At 36.2% G+C, this 14,696-nt stretch overlaps 1 protein-coding gene across 4 annotated transcripts; it reads right to left on the bottom strand.

The window, feature by feature from the left end:
- Window positions 1-3: 3 nt before the first annotated feature.
- On the bottom strand, window positions 4-14,177 carry inpp5e (inositol polyphosphate-5-phosphatase E). Of its 4 annotated transcripts, none has more exons than XM_081366004.1 (11): window positions 14,080-14,177; window positions 11,530-12,389; window positions 10,469-10,592; window positions 10,280-10,377; window positions 10,082-10,206; window positions 5,585-5,704; window positions 4,566-4,673; window positions 4,314-4,475; window positions 4,077-4,192; window positions 3,851-3,987; window positions 4-1,211 (listed from the first exon to the last, which is right to left on the bottom strand). In XM_081366004.1, exons 2-11 carry the CDS (start codon window positions 12,327-12,329, stop codon window positions 1,076-1,078), a joined length of 1,926 nt encoding a protein of 641 aa, XP_081222130.1. In that variant the 5' UTR covers window positions 12,330-12,389; window positions 14,080-14,177; the 3' UTR covers window positions 4-1,075. The 4 variants fall into 4 exon arrangements, with proteins under 4 accessions (XP_081222130.1, XP_081222132.1, XP_081222131.1 ...); XM_081366006.1 differs by having other exon boundaries at window positions 94-1,211; window positions 14,086-14,157; XM_081366005.1 differs by having other exon boundaries at window positions 94-1,211; window positions 13,930-14,088.
- Window positions 14,178-14,696: the final 519 nt, after the last annotated feature.

Genomic DNA, 14,696 nt, shown 5'->3' with positions numbered 1-14,696 from the left:
TTTGGCTTTCAATATTTTTTTTTGTCTGTGCATTTTGAATATTCAGCAATATGTTCCTCGGTTTGTGTTTAAATAACCTTTTTGCTGGCAAATGTGTGCTTGAAACAAAATCATAAGAAATAACACCAAAGTCAGTTTTTGTATTACTTTACATTGTAAACAAATATTTGTAACAGGCTATTATTTGGTTTTAAACAGCAGAATGTATTTGAAGTCACTGAGGCAATCATGAGCAAGATCGCAGGCACTTTCAGTACAAATAGAACTGAAATTCATGATGTGAATGCGTGACTTAGTATTACATCACAGTCACTGAGATCCATGCGCAAGCAATACCAATACTATGGTCTTTCCCAATATCGCACTTTACATCAAGTAAACTGAATTTTGTTGTTAGTTAACAGTTAAGGCAGTAAACTCAAGTATAGTCTGTGCCTCCTCACTTAGATTTTGCACATTTTAACCAAAGGTCAAATTCTCAACATTGACACATCATGTTCACCTATCGATGACAATCAATGAATAAACAGCTGCTAACACCAATATTCCCTCATTTTGCTGGTAATGATGCTACAGTACAGTTTCCCTTTTAAAAGCAGTACCACTGTTAGCACATTGTTAAGAAACAGTTCAAAAGAGACCCAGAAGCCAATGAAACCAGGCCGATCAGCGACCCGGTACTGGTATGAGGTGTTTACATTATCAGTAAAAGATTAGAAGTTGAGCTAATGGTTTAACAAGGCCATGAAACACTATCAGTTGAAACCATACATAGAACAGACTGTTACAGCTTGCAAGTTAAATAGCAGAATATGAAACAATACAAAAAAAAACTAATTAGGAATAATGGATGTACAGTACAGTTAACTTAATTTACTCTGGTCAGTATAATTTATAGATTTAAAAAGTCATATTTTACAGTTCCAACACTAGCTGCTAAAAGTCCAGCTGCAGTCTTTTGGTCCCTGGACTGTGCACTTCAGAGTTATCCTTTGGTCCTGAAAGTCCAGCTTTTCAAGTCAGTAGCTCAGTGTTGATCAGTTTTAGCACCCTATGGCTCTCGCACATCGGTAGATCAGGATATGGTGCAAACTGTACTGTTATTCTGGTTTTTCATGGCTGCCTCTCTCTTCTTCAACTCCCGTGTGATTCTCCTTCGGATTCCTTCTAGGTACAGGCTCCTGTCGAACTGGCCAGCACCCAAGGGAATGCTGGGGAGGATAACAGACTGAGTTAGTGGTTTATCAAACCTGCATGAAAAATGTCTTATGACAAACACACACCGATAACATAAACAGACCTCAAAACATTCCATTAATTTATGGAAAGCTTGAGTTGACTAGATCACATGGCTTGTTTTGAAGGGAGACAACAGCCAGTGCTTTTGATTGCCATTATCTTTTTTTAAGGTAACTCGTAACACCAAAATATTTAGAATGACATGAATTTGAAGAAGTCAAACTGGAGAGTCATGTAACTACTAGTTAGTGCAACCAAAAATTCGGTCATCATTTACTCAAAATGTCGTTCCAAACCCATAAGACTTCTGTTTATTTTCTAAACAGAAATGCAGATTCTGAGCTTCAGTTGACCATATTAAAAGACTATAGAATAACACAAGACACGTCACTCGTATTGTTTTGAATGGGGAAATGAGCAAATAAGAGCCAATCGGTGATTGATAGAGTCATTGCGTCACTGCAGCTGCCCTTAGTCAGACTTGTGCTTCCACTGTGCTTGAGCTTGATCCAGACTGAAAATTCTGATTCACGTCATGATAAAAAAAAGACAGTTGTTGTCAGATTTCATCTGTGATTGAAATTTAATCGTAAGCTTGACGAACAGTTTTGGAGAATTTGATGTTTCCCCATTCATAGAGATGGGAGCTGCACTTGCATGACCGAGAGGCGTTTCAAAGATGGCCGCCGAGTGAAATTACTTGTCTTAGAGCCTGTTTACACCTGGCCACTTAATGCGTTTTCTCAGATCGGATAGCTATCTGATTTATCAAAACGATTCCATTTACACCTGGTCACATAAATGTGTTTTTGCGAAACGGATTTAAATCCGATCTTCAATTCCCGCGCTATATGCAGTTTTAATGGAGTGCCCGTCACGAAAGCAACAGATATGAGCTGCATTTCATTGATCATCAGCTAAAAATTTCTAAATCAAAGACCTCAATAAGAGAGAGCGGCAACAGCCCTGGTAAAATCATTTCATTTCTCTACTTTTAATGATGATGATTGTGTGTTAAGCGTCTGCGACTTAGTTTCACTTTGATTTGCGATAGTTTGCACGTTGGCTTGATGAATAGATGCTCTGCTTCTCATCTGCGGTGACGTGCGTGTTCCAGTAGCGTCGTCATATCTGGCTATAACATGACATATAGCCTATAACACGCTCTCACACGTTTATATTTTAGCATTTTTGGGAGGAGTACAATTTACATATGTGGTTTCAACAACCAGATGCATTTACACTTGTCCAGTTTCGTCTGGAATGCGGCCCAGACCACCTCCTGTAGTGGTTTGAGCGATCGGATTCAAATCCGTCTCGAATGCGTTTCGGAGGGCATTTACACCTGGTCTTTTCACGATCGGATAGCTATCCGATCTGAGAAAACGCATGAAGTGGCCAGGTGTAAACAGCCCCTTAAAGGGACTTTGACCATATTTGATGAGCTCTATGTACAGTACCAGTCAAAAGTTTGGAAAACATTACTATTTTTAATGTTTTTGAAAGAAGTCTCTTATGCTCATCAAGCCTGCAGTAAAAAAAAAAAAAAACAGTAATATTATCAATGTCTTTGGTGTCTTATGATCCTTCAGAAATCATTCTAATATGATGATTTGATACTCAGTTATTATCAATGATGGAAACAGTTGTGCGGTTTAATATTTTTTGGAATACTTTTTTCAGGATTCATTGAGGAGTAAAACATTAACAGCATTTATTCATAAAAACAGCATTTATTCAAAATAAAAACATTTCTAACAATATAAATCGTTACCATCACCTTTTATCAATTTAACGCATCCTTGTTGAATTAAAGTACTAATTTCTTTAAAAAAAATTGTTATTGTTCCCAAACTTTTGAACGGTAGTGTATATTGTTACAAAAGATTTCTATTCTAAAGAAATACAGTTCTTTTTAACTTTTTATTCATCAAATAATTCTGAAAAAAGTATCTCAGGTTATAAAAAAAAATATTAAGCAGCACAACTGTTTCCAACATTGATCATAAATCAGCATATTAGAATGATTTCTGAAGGATCATAAGACACCAAAGACTGGAGTACTTGCTGATGAAAATTCAGCTTTGCATCACAAAAATAAATTACATTTTAAAGTATATTAGAAAAGAGAACCATTATTTTAAATTGTAATAATATTTCATAATATTACTGTTTTTTTTTTTTTAACTGCAGGCTTGATGAGCATAAGAGACTTCTTTCAAAAACATTAAAAATAGTTATGTTTCCAAACTTTTGACTGGTACTGTATGTAAGCTAATCAAAGCTTGCATATGAATAAAAGCCTAAATTAAATCTGTTCATCATATAAAGTGATTGGGTTTCCTCAGAAGATTGGATTAAACCATTGGATTCATATGGATTACTTTTACAATGTCTTTTTAAACTGTAAATGTTTTGGTGAAATTGAGGGACAGAAATCTCTCAGGTTTCATTAAACGCATCTTCATTTGTGTTTCAAAGATGAATGAAAGTCTTTGTTTGGAACAACAGGAGGGTGAATAAATGGTGACAGAATGTTCATTTTACGGGTGAATTATTTATTTTCATGATTACCACTCAATAAGTAGAAATGAGTGCAAGTGCTGCTTACTTGTCTCTACCCGGACGAAGTTTGACCTGAAACATGCCGATGACTGGCCGGTGATCTGATGTCTTAATGGACGAGCAAGACGTATACTTGATCACTTTAATGTCATCTACTTGTCTGTTTCGATAAAGAATCCGATCCTGTCAACACAAGAGGAAAAATTAACTACGGTACTAGTATAGGGTATATAGTGACATATTAGCATATAATTAGCAAAAAAACAGTTTACGGTATATGAGGGTGTTCTCTGCTTTGTGGTGGAGTCATAGACGTCACAACCAATGTCATACTTGTAAGTAGGAGGAAAGTGAATAGATGCTTCCTGAAACCCTTTGAACATGGAACCTGCAAATGCACAAAGAGATTCTTCCAGTTAAATCAGTCAAAGAACAAAATATTCCTTAAAAGGAACATAATACCTGCATAAATTACACAGAACTGAAATTTTACATTTTTCTGCACTTGCCTTCCTTCATTTCTTTCAACAGCTGGTCATGTTGTAATAGTGGGCTCATATCTGTGCCTACACCTTGATTCAAAATGGCCTCCACCTCTCCTCTGGCTTTATTTAAGCGGAAGTTAAAATCTCCAAACCAGAAGACTTCATCAAAACGGGTAGTGGCATCACCTGAGAATGAACCATTTTTTGTTAATAAAATTCAAATAATAAATAATACACCATAAAATCTTTAAATATGACAAATGCAGTAACACTCACAGGTGGTGGAGCGGTAAGGGTTGGTATCAGGAAGGTTTCTAGGAAGGGCCAACGCTTCTATTATCTTGTTATAGTCTAAAATCCTCTCATATACTTTAGAATCTCCAGCTGAAACAAACACAAAGACTGGGTTGGGTTTATTCCTAGCTGGGCTTAAAGGGATAGTAACCCAAAAATGAAAATTCTGTCAGTAATCACTCACCCTCAAGTTGTTACAACCCCGTAAGGCTTTCGTTCCTCTTCGGAACACAAATTAAGATATTTTTGATGAAATCTGAGAGCTGGATCACTCCTCCATAGGATCCTCCTTGGGATCGAAACTTGCCGGCCCAGAAAAGTTAGTAAAGACATTGTTAAAATAGTCCAAGTGACTACAGTGGCTCAACCATAAGTTTATCAAGTGACGAGAATACTTTTTGAGCGCAAAAAAACAACAAAAATAACAACTTTTATTCAACTATTAATTTTCATCTGTGTGGGCCTTGCTTCTGTATTGTACGTCACACTCATCACACTCATGACCAGTGTTGGCTAATCGTGAGCCTACGTTCTGACGTACAACCCAGACGCGCTGCGCTGTTACACTACGTGAATGCATTCAGGCCCACACAGAAGAAAAAGAATAGTTGAATAAAGTCGTAATTTTTGTTGTTTTTTTGCGCACAAAAAGTATTCTCGTCACTTGATAAACTTGTGGTTGAGCCACTGTAGTCACTTGGACTATTTTAACGATGTCTTTACTAACTTTTCTGGGCCGGCAAGTTTCGATCCCTTAGAAGCCTATGGAGGAGTGATCCAGCTCTCAGATTTCATCAAAAATATCTTAATTTGTGTTCTGAAGATGAACGAAAGTCTTACGGGGTTGGAACAACATGAGGGTGAGTGATTACTGACCGAATTTTCATTTTTGGGTGAACTATCCCTTTAAACCTAATGCCATAGTCTTTATAAACATTCATTAAAACATATAGCAGGGTTGTTTGCCCTTGGGTTAAATTTCCATAAAATATTCCACTTACAGGTGAAATGGGATGTAATAAAGAGGAAGGATGTCCCAAAAAAAGTGAAGCCGATACCCACAGCTCCTTTAGTCTTAATCTGAGATATAATTCGGGTTGTGACAGTAGCATGTTCCACCTCTGTAGTGACAGGAAAAGACAAAATTGTATATATTATGTTATATTATATCATTCAAACAATTGAGGTCTATAAGTTTTTACAAGAAATGAATACTTGTATTCAGTAAGGATACGTTAAATTAGGGATGGACATTTTTCAAAAATATTGTATTTGAATATTTGGACTCATCAAAAACGAATACTTGATTATTCGTTAATTTAAATTAAGTTTATTTTAATCATCAAGTTTGGATTTCGTGTGATTCATTTTATCCAAAGTAATTCCATTTTGTAAGATCACTTAGATCAAAGCAATTCCAAACTGGCACAATCTTGTTTACACGCTCCATAGCGCCACTCAATGCATTTAGTTATAATAGTGAGTTTTAGTTTGCGTACTTTGGATTTATCATGGCCAGCAAAGCAACATGTAGCAAAATTCAAATAGTATGTTTATTTTTAATTACAAATAGTATGTTTGAATAATTACAGATCGAATATTCGACTATTCATTCGATTCACATGACGTCACTGTAGCTTTGCGCCGCCATCTTTGCGACCGCGGCGGTCACAGTAATGCCTGCAATATGTTGTGCAGTTGGCTGCAACAACAGCCGAAAGAGGAACCCTGAACTGGTATTTTATTCTATACCAAAAGAAGAGAGAAGAGAGAATCATTTATTTAAAAGACTTGAAGTCTCATGTTGGTTTGTGGTTAATAGGGCTGCCAACTCTCACGCATTGAGCGTGAGACTGACTCACGCAATTGACACTTTTCACACGCTCTCACGCCACACATCCATTTTCTCACGCACAGAAAAATTGCGGAGCAAAGAGGTACTTTTAATATTAAACTAATTCTCAGCTCTTAGATTCCATCAATTTTATTACGAAATTCAGACAAAAATACGTTTGGCACTTGTAAATATGACGTGACAGATCGCTGAGCGCCTCAGTTCAAGTGCACGTGAACCGATCATCTGTTACTTTTTATTTAAAGATGCAGTACAACTTACCGAAAGTATTCATAATATCGACCAATTAGTGTTTTTCAACCATGGAAAGAGGTCAGTATAACAGCAGGAGAACAATTATGTCACATAACGTTACATTTACCTCAGGAAAGCCATTTAATTATGAACATAGCATGCTAATTGAATAGAAAAAATAGCTATAGAGGAGATTTTGCTGAGCACTATATTACATATTTATTATATTTTTACTTATGTCATTAAATAATTGTTATTATAACAAAAACTGCATTATATTTAATGCCCTCTATGTTTACAACATTAGGTGAGATTATTTTTTTTTAATAAAATTTAAAATAAACATGTATCCAAATTAGTCAATATTGAATCAAAATCGGAATCAAATGACAAGAATGGAAATGAAATCTTGAAATTTTTGTCAAGCAATAATAAAAACTGTATCCTACCAATCATTGTACAATGTAAACATTGTAACATGTTGTCACTAAACTTCATAAAATTCTATTTAGTTAGGGTTAGGGTTAGGGTTAGTTTATCATGGTAAGTTAGTAAGATTTGGGGTTGTTTTGAATATAACTGTCTGTCTGTCTGTTAGTTAATACCTACCTAAATCTAAATATTTTTCTGAAGTTCATAAAGATATTGTCTTCGTCACATGCGCTTTAGATGTAATTTTGTGTAAGTAACGTTAACGTTATACTCTGCACTGCAGACGATGCATAATCTCAGCCTTGAAATGCATATTCAGGGAACTACACTGCGACCTTTTGAAATGCCATTGCGACCCTAATTTTTAATGGGTCGCAAATGTATCACTGATTATTTTTGTACCAATGTTTTAGGCAATATGCTATGATTTACTATGAGCATTTATTAAAACAGAAATGTGTAAGAATACGTTTTATAACGTGCTCTGAGCATTCTACACATCAAGTTGGCTTCAGTCCCGCGACCGTTACTTAGATTAAAACGTACCAATGTATCAGTGCTGCGCGAGCTCTCTCTCTCACAAACACGGACGCGCGCACACAGAGAGAGAAGATAATTTTAAAATGAAAATTTGACGGGCTATCGTTTAAATGTTCTTGCTTGTTTTTTTCTGTCAAAATGTCAGAAAGCATTTTGTATTATCCATCCGTGTTTTTAAAATTCGTTGATGACGGACGTTTTACTGTTAACATAGCTCTCATTATATGTCGGATTCGTCTAACTTATACTTGATATTATTTTTAGAATAAGTGATGCGTTATGCTATTATTGGGCTCCTGTCTATTCATTGTCAACTGTTTTCTATATGTTTGTATTGGCTAACATTTATGCAGCTAATGCGTGTCCTGTTTATAATGTGCAATGTTCAAACGCAAAGACGGCACGACACAAATAGAAGCCCTTTTCCCTGTGCTATTTAGTATCATATTTGGATATTGGAATAATAAATTAAGAAGCCTATCTTAATTGTACACAATGTTCCTGTTTTTTTTTTTTTTAACTGTTTTCTAGGGGTTTCTTAATTTTTGACAAGTTGACCAGCACACATTATATGCAATGCAATATAATGCATGTGTGTCCTATGTGTGACATATTTTGCACACAGGTAAAGGTGCCCAATATCAGTCATTTCTAAAGTTAAAAAAAAAAAGTGTTTTGGAAAATATCTCTTTATTTGATTATCAGTAAATTTGTTTTCTATACAGAGATATCGACATCGGTAAATATCGGTATCGGCCATAACAGCAATATTAATATCGGTTATCGGTATCGGCCACAATTTTCACATCGGTGCATCACTACTTAAGAGTTCAGGAGTCTGCCCATCTGTGCCAACCATAGCATGTTGAAATCCATTTTGCACTTTATTGTGTACGGTATTTTCTATTGCAGTAAATCTGTCCCAACCAATGTTAAAGAAAACAAAAACAAGAAGGCATGTGGTTTAAAATATGGCAAGTAAAATAAAAAGCACATCTGTATGCAATACAGTTTCATTATTGTTCATTATTATCCAGAGCGGCTTACTATAAATAATTTGTGCGACCAAATCATGTTTTGCGCCAGTAACTGAAAAAGTTAGTAGCACAAGTGCCACCAGTGGAAAAGGTTAGTGTAGTTCCCTGATATTAAAGGACTAGTTCTTCCAAAAATGATAATTCTGCCGTCATTTACTCACCTTCATGTGCAAATCCTTAAGTTTACTTTCCGTGGAAGACAAAGGGACATTTTTGAATATGTAGCCTAATGGAGACTCTTCTTGTCGATGTAATGTGAATGAGTAACGTTAGCCTACTGGGTGCTGTCGCGCAAAAAATAATAATAATAAAATACAAAAAAAACATCACAAAAGTATCATAAAAGTGATCTAATATGACTCGTCCGTTATATTAATATCGTTATTTATTCATATGATAGCTTTATGTGACGAACAAACTGCAATTTAAGTCGTTATATTATAATCACTGAGCTTACCTCTTGATAGCTTTTAATCGCAGCCGAATCATTCAAAAAGATTCGACTCGAAAGATTCTTTCATTTCGATATTTGTGTGTATTAAACCTTCTCTCTGTGATTGAACATCTGTTCTTTCGGACAGATATGGCAGTCTTTTATTATATTCGGCTGATGTCTCTGGCTGTGCTGATGGACGGATTAGATAGATTCATTCATGCCAGCCGAACAGCTGCAGATTCATAGATTCATTCATGACATCGCCTCGATTCTCATGAACGCGTGCCATGAAGCTCTATGACTTAGCCTAAGTATTTCTATATCATGAAAGGCCAATTGGGGCAAGCCTGGGGCAGATAATAATGGACTAAAGAAAACTGGGGGTAAAAAATAAGGATCGGAGCCTAACATAGAAATTTTCTCCAGGTATCTCTGTCTCTCTCTCTCATTCAAATGGGCAGTTTGGGCGGCCATACCGGGCGAGTCGGTCGCAAATATGGCGGCGTTCTATTTGTAGTGACGTAGGTGGCATCTATGAATTGGTGCACACCACTACATTCAACTGATCAAAAGTGAAATGCTATTGTGTTCTTTTGAACTTACATTGAATATCATTGACAAGTCAACATAATAATAAGAAATGTTCCTTGAGCACCAAATCAGCATATTAGAATGATTTGTGAAGGATCATGTGACACTAAAGACTGGAGTAATGATGCTGAAAATTCAGCTTTGCAATCGCAGGAATAAATTACAATTTAAAATATTTTAAAACAGAAAACAGTTATTTTAAATGGTAATAATATTTCACAACATTACTGTTTTACCGTATTTTTGAACAAATAAATGCCATGGTGAACATAAGAGATTTCTTACAAAAATATGACAGACATCAAGACCCCAAACTTTTGAATGGTACTGCATAATATACTATATCATATAAAATAAATAAAACAAGCTTTACCTGAACAAAACCATATGAGATCTCTCCTGACAAATATAGTGAGATAGAGAACTCCATGGGCTGCTGCATACAGCATCACGTAATACGGTCCAAGTGTTTCCTGCAAGCGGATCTCCCACTCCCTCCTGTGGACAAACATGAAGAGGGTAAACATGCTGAGCATCAGGAAAAGATAAAAAAAAAAAAGCAAAATCTTACCTATCTGGACAACCTTCCTGAACTCCTATAACGTAGACGTCCTGTGCAAAGTCTGTGTCAGTTGGGAGCAGAAGATCATCTAGGTTGTATGGAAGCACCTGAGACCAAGAGTGAGAGCTTAGGCTACAGCTGCTATGCACTTCAAACAAAACAAACAAACAAAACATGAGAAATGACATTGTTCCACACCTTCTGTCCCTGCATGTTCCATGTGGCGACGTAGATACCGAGTCGTCTCTCTGGGAAGTAGCGGTCTAGCTCTTCAGCCCCCAGCAAGGCACCGCTACCCAAAACACTGCCCTCCAGAAAGCTCCTAAAAACACATGCAGGCACATTTCAGGAAAATAAAAAACAAGAACAAAAAAATTCTCCTTCTATCATACATCGCATAATATATTCAAATAAACTACATTATGAAGACTTCACCCAAATGTTTTGAATGGTCATGCTGCCCTTTTCCACACAATGAATCCATACAATGACCAGGATTTACTTTTTTTAAATCTAAAAAGTAATCAAAAGCTATCTTTTGATAATGTATATGTACTGCCCAATATTGGATAGGAAGGATAAAGGAGTCGATACGGACTGGATATTTAATTACATATGCATCACATTAAGAATTTAAGACTGTTAAATGTAATCTTTAAGAAATCTCAAAATAAATATCCATTTTTCATATCACATATTTTTATTATGTTATGCCTAAAATTTACTTGTAGCATTGTTTGTTCAGCTTTTAAGTGTTTTACATTTTATTTATTTAGTCAAAATAGTATACACTTTCAATATAAGCCATAACTTAAAAGTAATTATCGATAACGGCCAACTTTTGAACCCCTGGTGAGTGACAATATGATCTAACTTTGTGGAAAAGAACAGCGAGAAAATTCTTAGAACCACACAGAAAAAATGTCCCACAGAAATGAATCCCAAAAAGGCAAGTTAAATGACAAGAGAATATAATTTCTGGGTGAACCATCAATTTAATCAACAATAATATTGTCTAATAGTTAGATGTTCATGTTGTCCTTGTATAGTCGTTTCACTTTCAAGCAGAACATGAGTGAGCGCGCTGATGGAGTTTGACAGTTACAGAAGGTGCTGAACAAGCATCTCACTGATCCATTAATCTCCTTTGCATTCTTCAGCACGTGATCATGTGATCTTAAAGTGGAGGATGTGCTGAGCAATAACTTCAAACAGGCTGCAGAAAAGAAGAAACGATTGAAAAGACACAAGCTTCTCACCTGTTCCTCACATCCCGGGGTCTGATGGGGTTCAGTACACTATAGGTGGACTTCATGGAATGGACGGAGGCATTGTCCGACACCATGGTGTCCGACAGCCGGCTATCGCTCAGATTCCTCTGAAGCCTCTCCGACCGCCCCCTTCTCCCCACCACACTGTAATCCAAGCAATCCCTGTCAATCCGATTAGTTGTCCTTAAGGACGCGGAGGCTGCGCTGTTATCCAGAGGAGGATATGTGCTGGTGAGCTGCAGTGGGGACAGAATAATTCTGGACGGTTTCATTCGCTCTTTATTCAGATCAAAATCCTCACGGGGGGACTCGTCGTTCTCGGAGAAGCTCCCGGTCCTTATTATGAACGGTGGTGTCTCCATGGGTGGGAGATCGAGCGGACGTCCGGATGCAAGGCCCTGGCCATTCACTGAGGAGAGGTCCTTAAGCGAATCGGTGGAAGAGCCCGTCTCACCCGGGTCCGTGAGGCTCTCCTGGCTGTTCCTCAATCTTCTCCCCCTCAGCTTCTCATCAAATGAGATGTTTTTACCCTCCATGCCCAATCCCACGGGCTTCGGAAGAGAGGGAGGTCGAGGCTGATATGGACTAAGCTTGGCGTCCTTGTTAAGCTCATCCTGAAGCAGTTTGGTCGTATCATATGGCTTCTTGATGTCTTTGAGCTCCTCCTTGTTGCTCTTCTCTTTCCTCAGGTCTCCACGCAGAACATTAATATCTGTTTTACAAGCTGGTTCTCCTGACCGGAGTTCAGCGGGGTTAAACGGGACGATGCTGTCTCCATGCTCACTCATCCTATTGGCAAACTTGGTTTTAGATGTAAACAAGCCCCATGGTACTCAACTGATTACATCCTGTGGAGAAAGTGAGAAATTATTACATAGATAACTTATTATTCTGTCAATTATTTCTTTTGATATTATAGTGATATTCCACATCTTGCCCAATGTGGAATTTTATATTACATGCAGGTCTATATTATGAATGAAGCTTTGTGTGATAAATAAATCTAAAGAATTTTAAAGGGATAGTTCACCCAAAAATGAAAATTTGCTGTTAATTTACTCACCCTCACACCATCCAAGATGTAGGAGACTTTTTTTTCTTCTTCAGTAAAACAGTAAAGAAGATTTATAGCTGAAACACTTTGAATCTCAAAGTGATGGCACTCAGTGACTTCCATTATATGAATCACAGAGGACCACAGTTTCAGCTAAAAATCTTATTTACTGTTCTAATGAAGTCACCTAGGCCTAGGCCTACATCTCAGGTGGCCTGAGGGTGAGTAAATCAAGAGCAAATTTTCATTTTGGGTTTTTTTTTCACAAAGGTTTTTTTACGTTTAAAGAAATTATATATATATATATATATATATATATATATATATATATATATATATATATATATATATATATATTGCAAGCTATAGCTATACATTTTCATGTATAAAGTCAAGTTAAGTCACCTTTATTAATATGGCGCTTTTTACAATACAGATTGTTTCAAAAGTTTGTTTCTAGAAGAAAATAGCAAGTTCAATATATATATAAACTAAATTAATAACTTTTTATAACAAAAATTGTTGTATTGATATATATATATATATATATATATATATATATATATCAATAATGTCCTCAAATATTCAAAGAACCATAGCTTTTTTTCTTTTTTCAAGATTGTGCTCTTATTTAAAAATCCAAAATTTAATAAAACATATTATAACAATACTGTCTAGACAAAATGTTTTTGTGTTAAGTTAACATTTTATATATTTTGCGTAGCCAATTATTTCGGTGACAAAAATTCGTATACTCCTCCATTGTAAGTAACTTAGCTTTGGATAAAAGGGTCTTCTAAATGAAAATGGAATTTTCTCCACTAAATAACAGCTTTGTTGTACCCAATATTAGAGAAAAATTTTGACGTCAATAAATGTTTAATGTTTTAATAAAGTTGTTCGTTTTTAGTTGAAACAGGTGTCGTGTAAACGGTCTATTTGTAACAGCTAAGAGATGGTGGCAAGAGGAAGAATGTTTTGCACAATTAACGTTACACAATACATAAACAATTAGTTGTTGCAGCCTTACGTAAGACTGTATGAAAACCGACAACGGAATAATACACATTAATCATTAATAATCTACTAAAATGTTTATTTAGCAAAAGAGTTCTACGTGTTAAACGGACGTCGTAAATTATAAACACAAATCGTTAGGGTAACGTTACAAATAATAACAACAACAACAGTCAGCAGCAACATAAAAACATTATTATTGGCGTCCAACTTTTAATTAATGCTTAACCAAGACTGAATGACATCAATAATGAACTGTTATGATCAGTGATTACAGCTGACTGAAACTCTCTCCCTCACAGCGATATAAAACTCACTGATGCCACAAGATGGTCACTCACACATCTGAAAGATCGACGTAGCGTTTTATCGTTCCAAAATATGAATAATGCAATGGAATTAAATCTATATTAAAATACATTTGTGTGAGGAATAAAATGACGCTTTTTGAGTATGAAACAGCTCACCGTTACCTCCAGTTCGCTGAAGAGGTAAACTTAATGGACTTCCTTAACAACCAAAGCAACCAACAACTTCTCAAGAGGGTGTGCTGACTGTCTGCAGCAGTGTATTATGGAACAGCGCCATCGTGCGTTTATTATTCATCGAGTTGGTTTTATTTTCACAAACAAGTGGCCATACTGGCCAATTTACAAAACTATCCACTTATTACTCAGGAATATGGGAACCAAATGTAGTTTCAAGTAACGTTATCTAACACTGAAAATTCCATATTGATTACTGTGAAAGAGGAGCATATGAGTTGCGTTTATAGCGGTAAATGTTATGAAGGCTAATTGGGAGCATGTCTACGAATGAATTCATACATTCATACATGTTCCCACAGCCCTATGTTCCCACAAATGGCCTACCCCTGACCCCACCCCTAAACCTACCCGTAACTGGGGTTTAGACAATGTTCCCACAAATGGCCTACCCATGACCCCACCCCTAAACCTACCCGTAACTGGGGTTTAGACAAATCGTAAAAAAAAAAAAATTCTTAGAAATGTGGATCTGTAGACTATATCTTTATTATAAGTCAGTGGATCATAGGGCTGAGCCCAGCTAATTACACTGATCT

The sequence above is a fragment of the Scardinius erythrophthalmus genome, assembly GCF_964197995.2.
Source record: "Scardinius erythrophthalmus genome assembly, chromosome: 5".
NCBI lineage: Eukaryota > Metazoa > Chordata > Actinopteri > Cypriniformes > Leuciscidae > Scardinius > Scardinius erythrophthalmus.
Note: the sequence above shows the minus strand (reverse complement) of the source record. Positions and strands in the feature narration are given on the sequence as shown.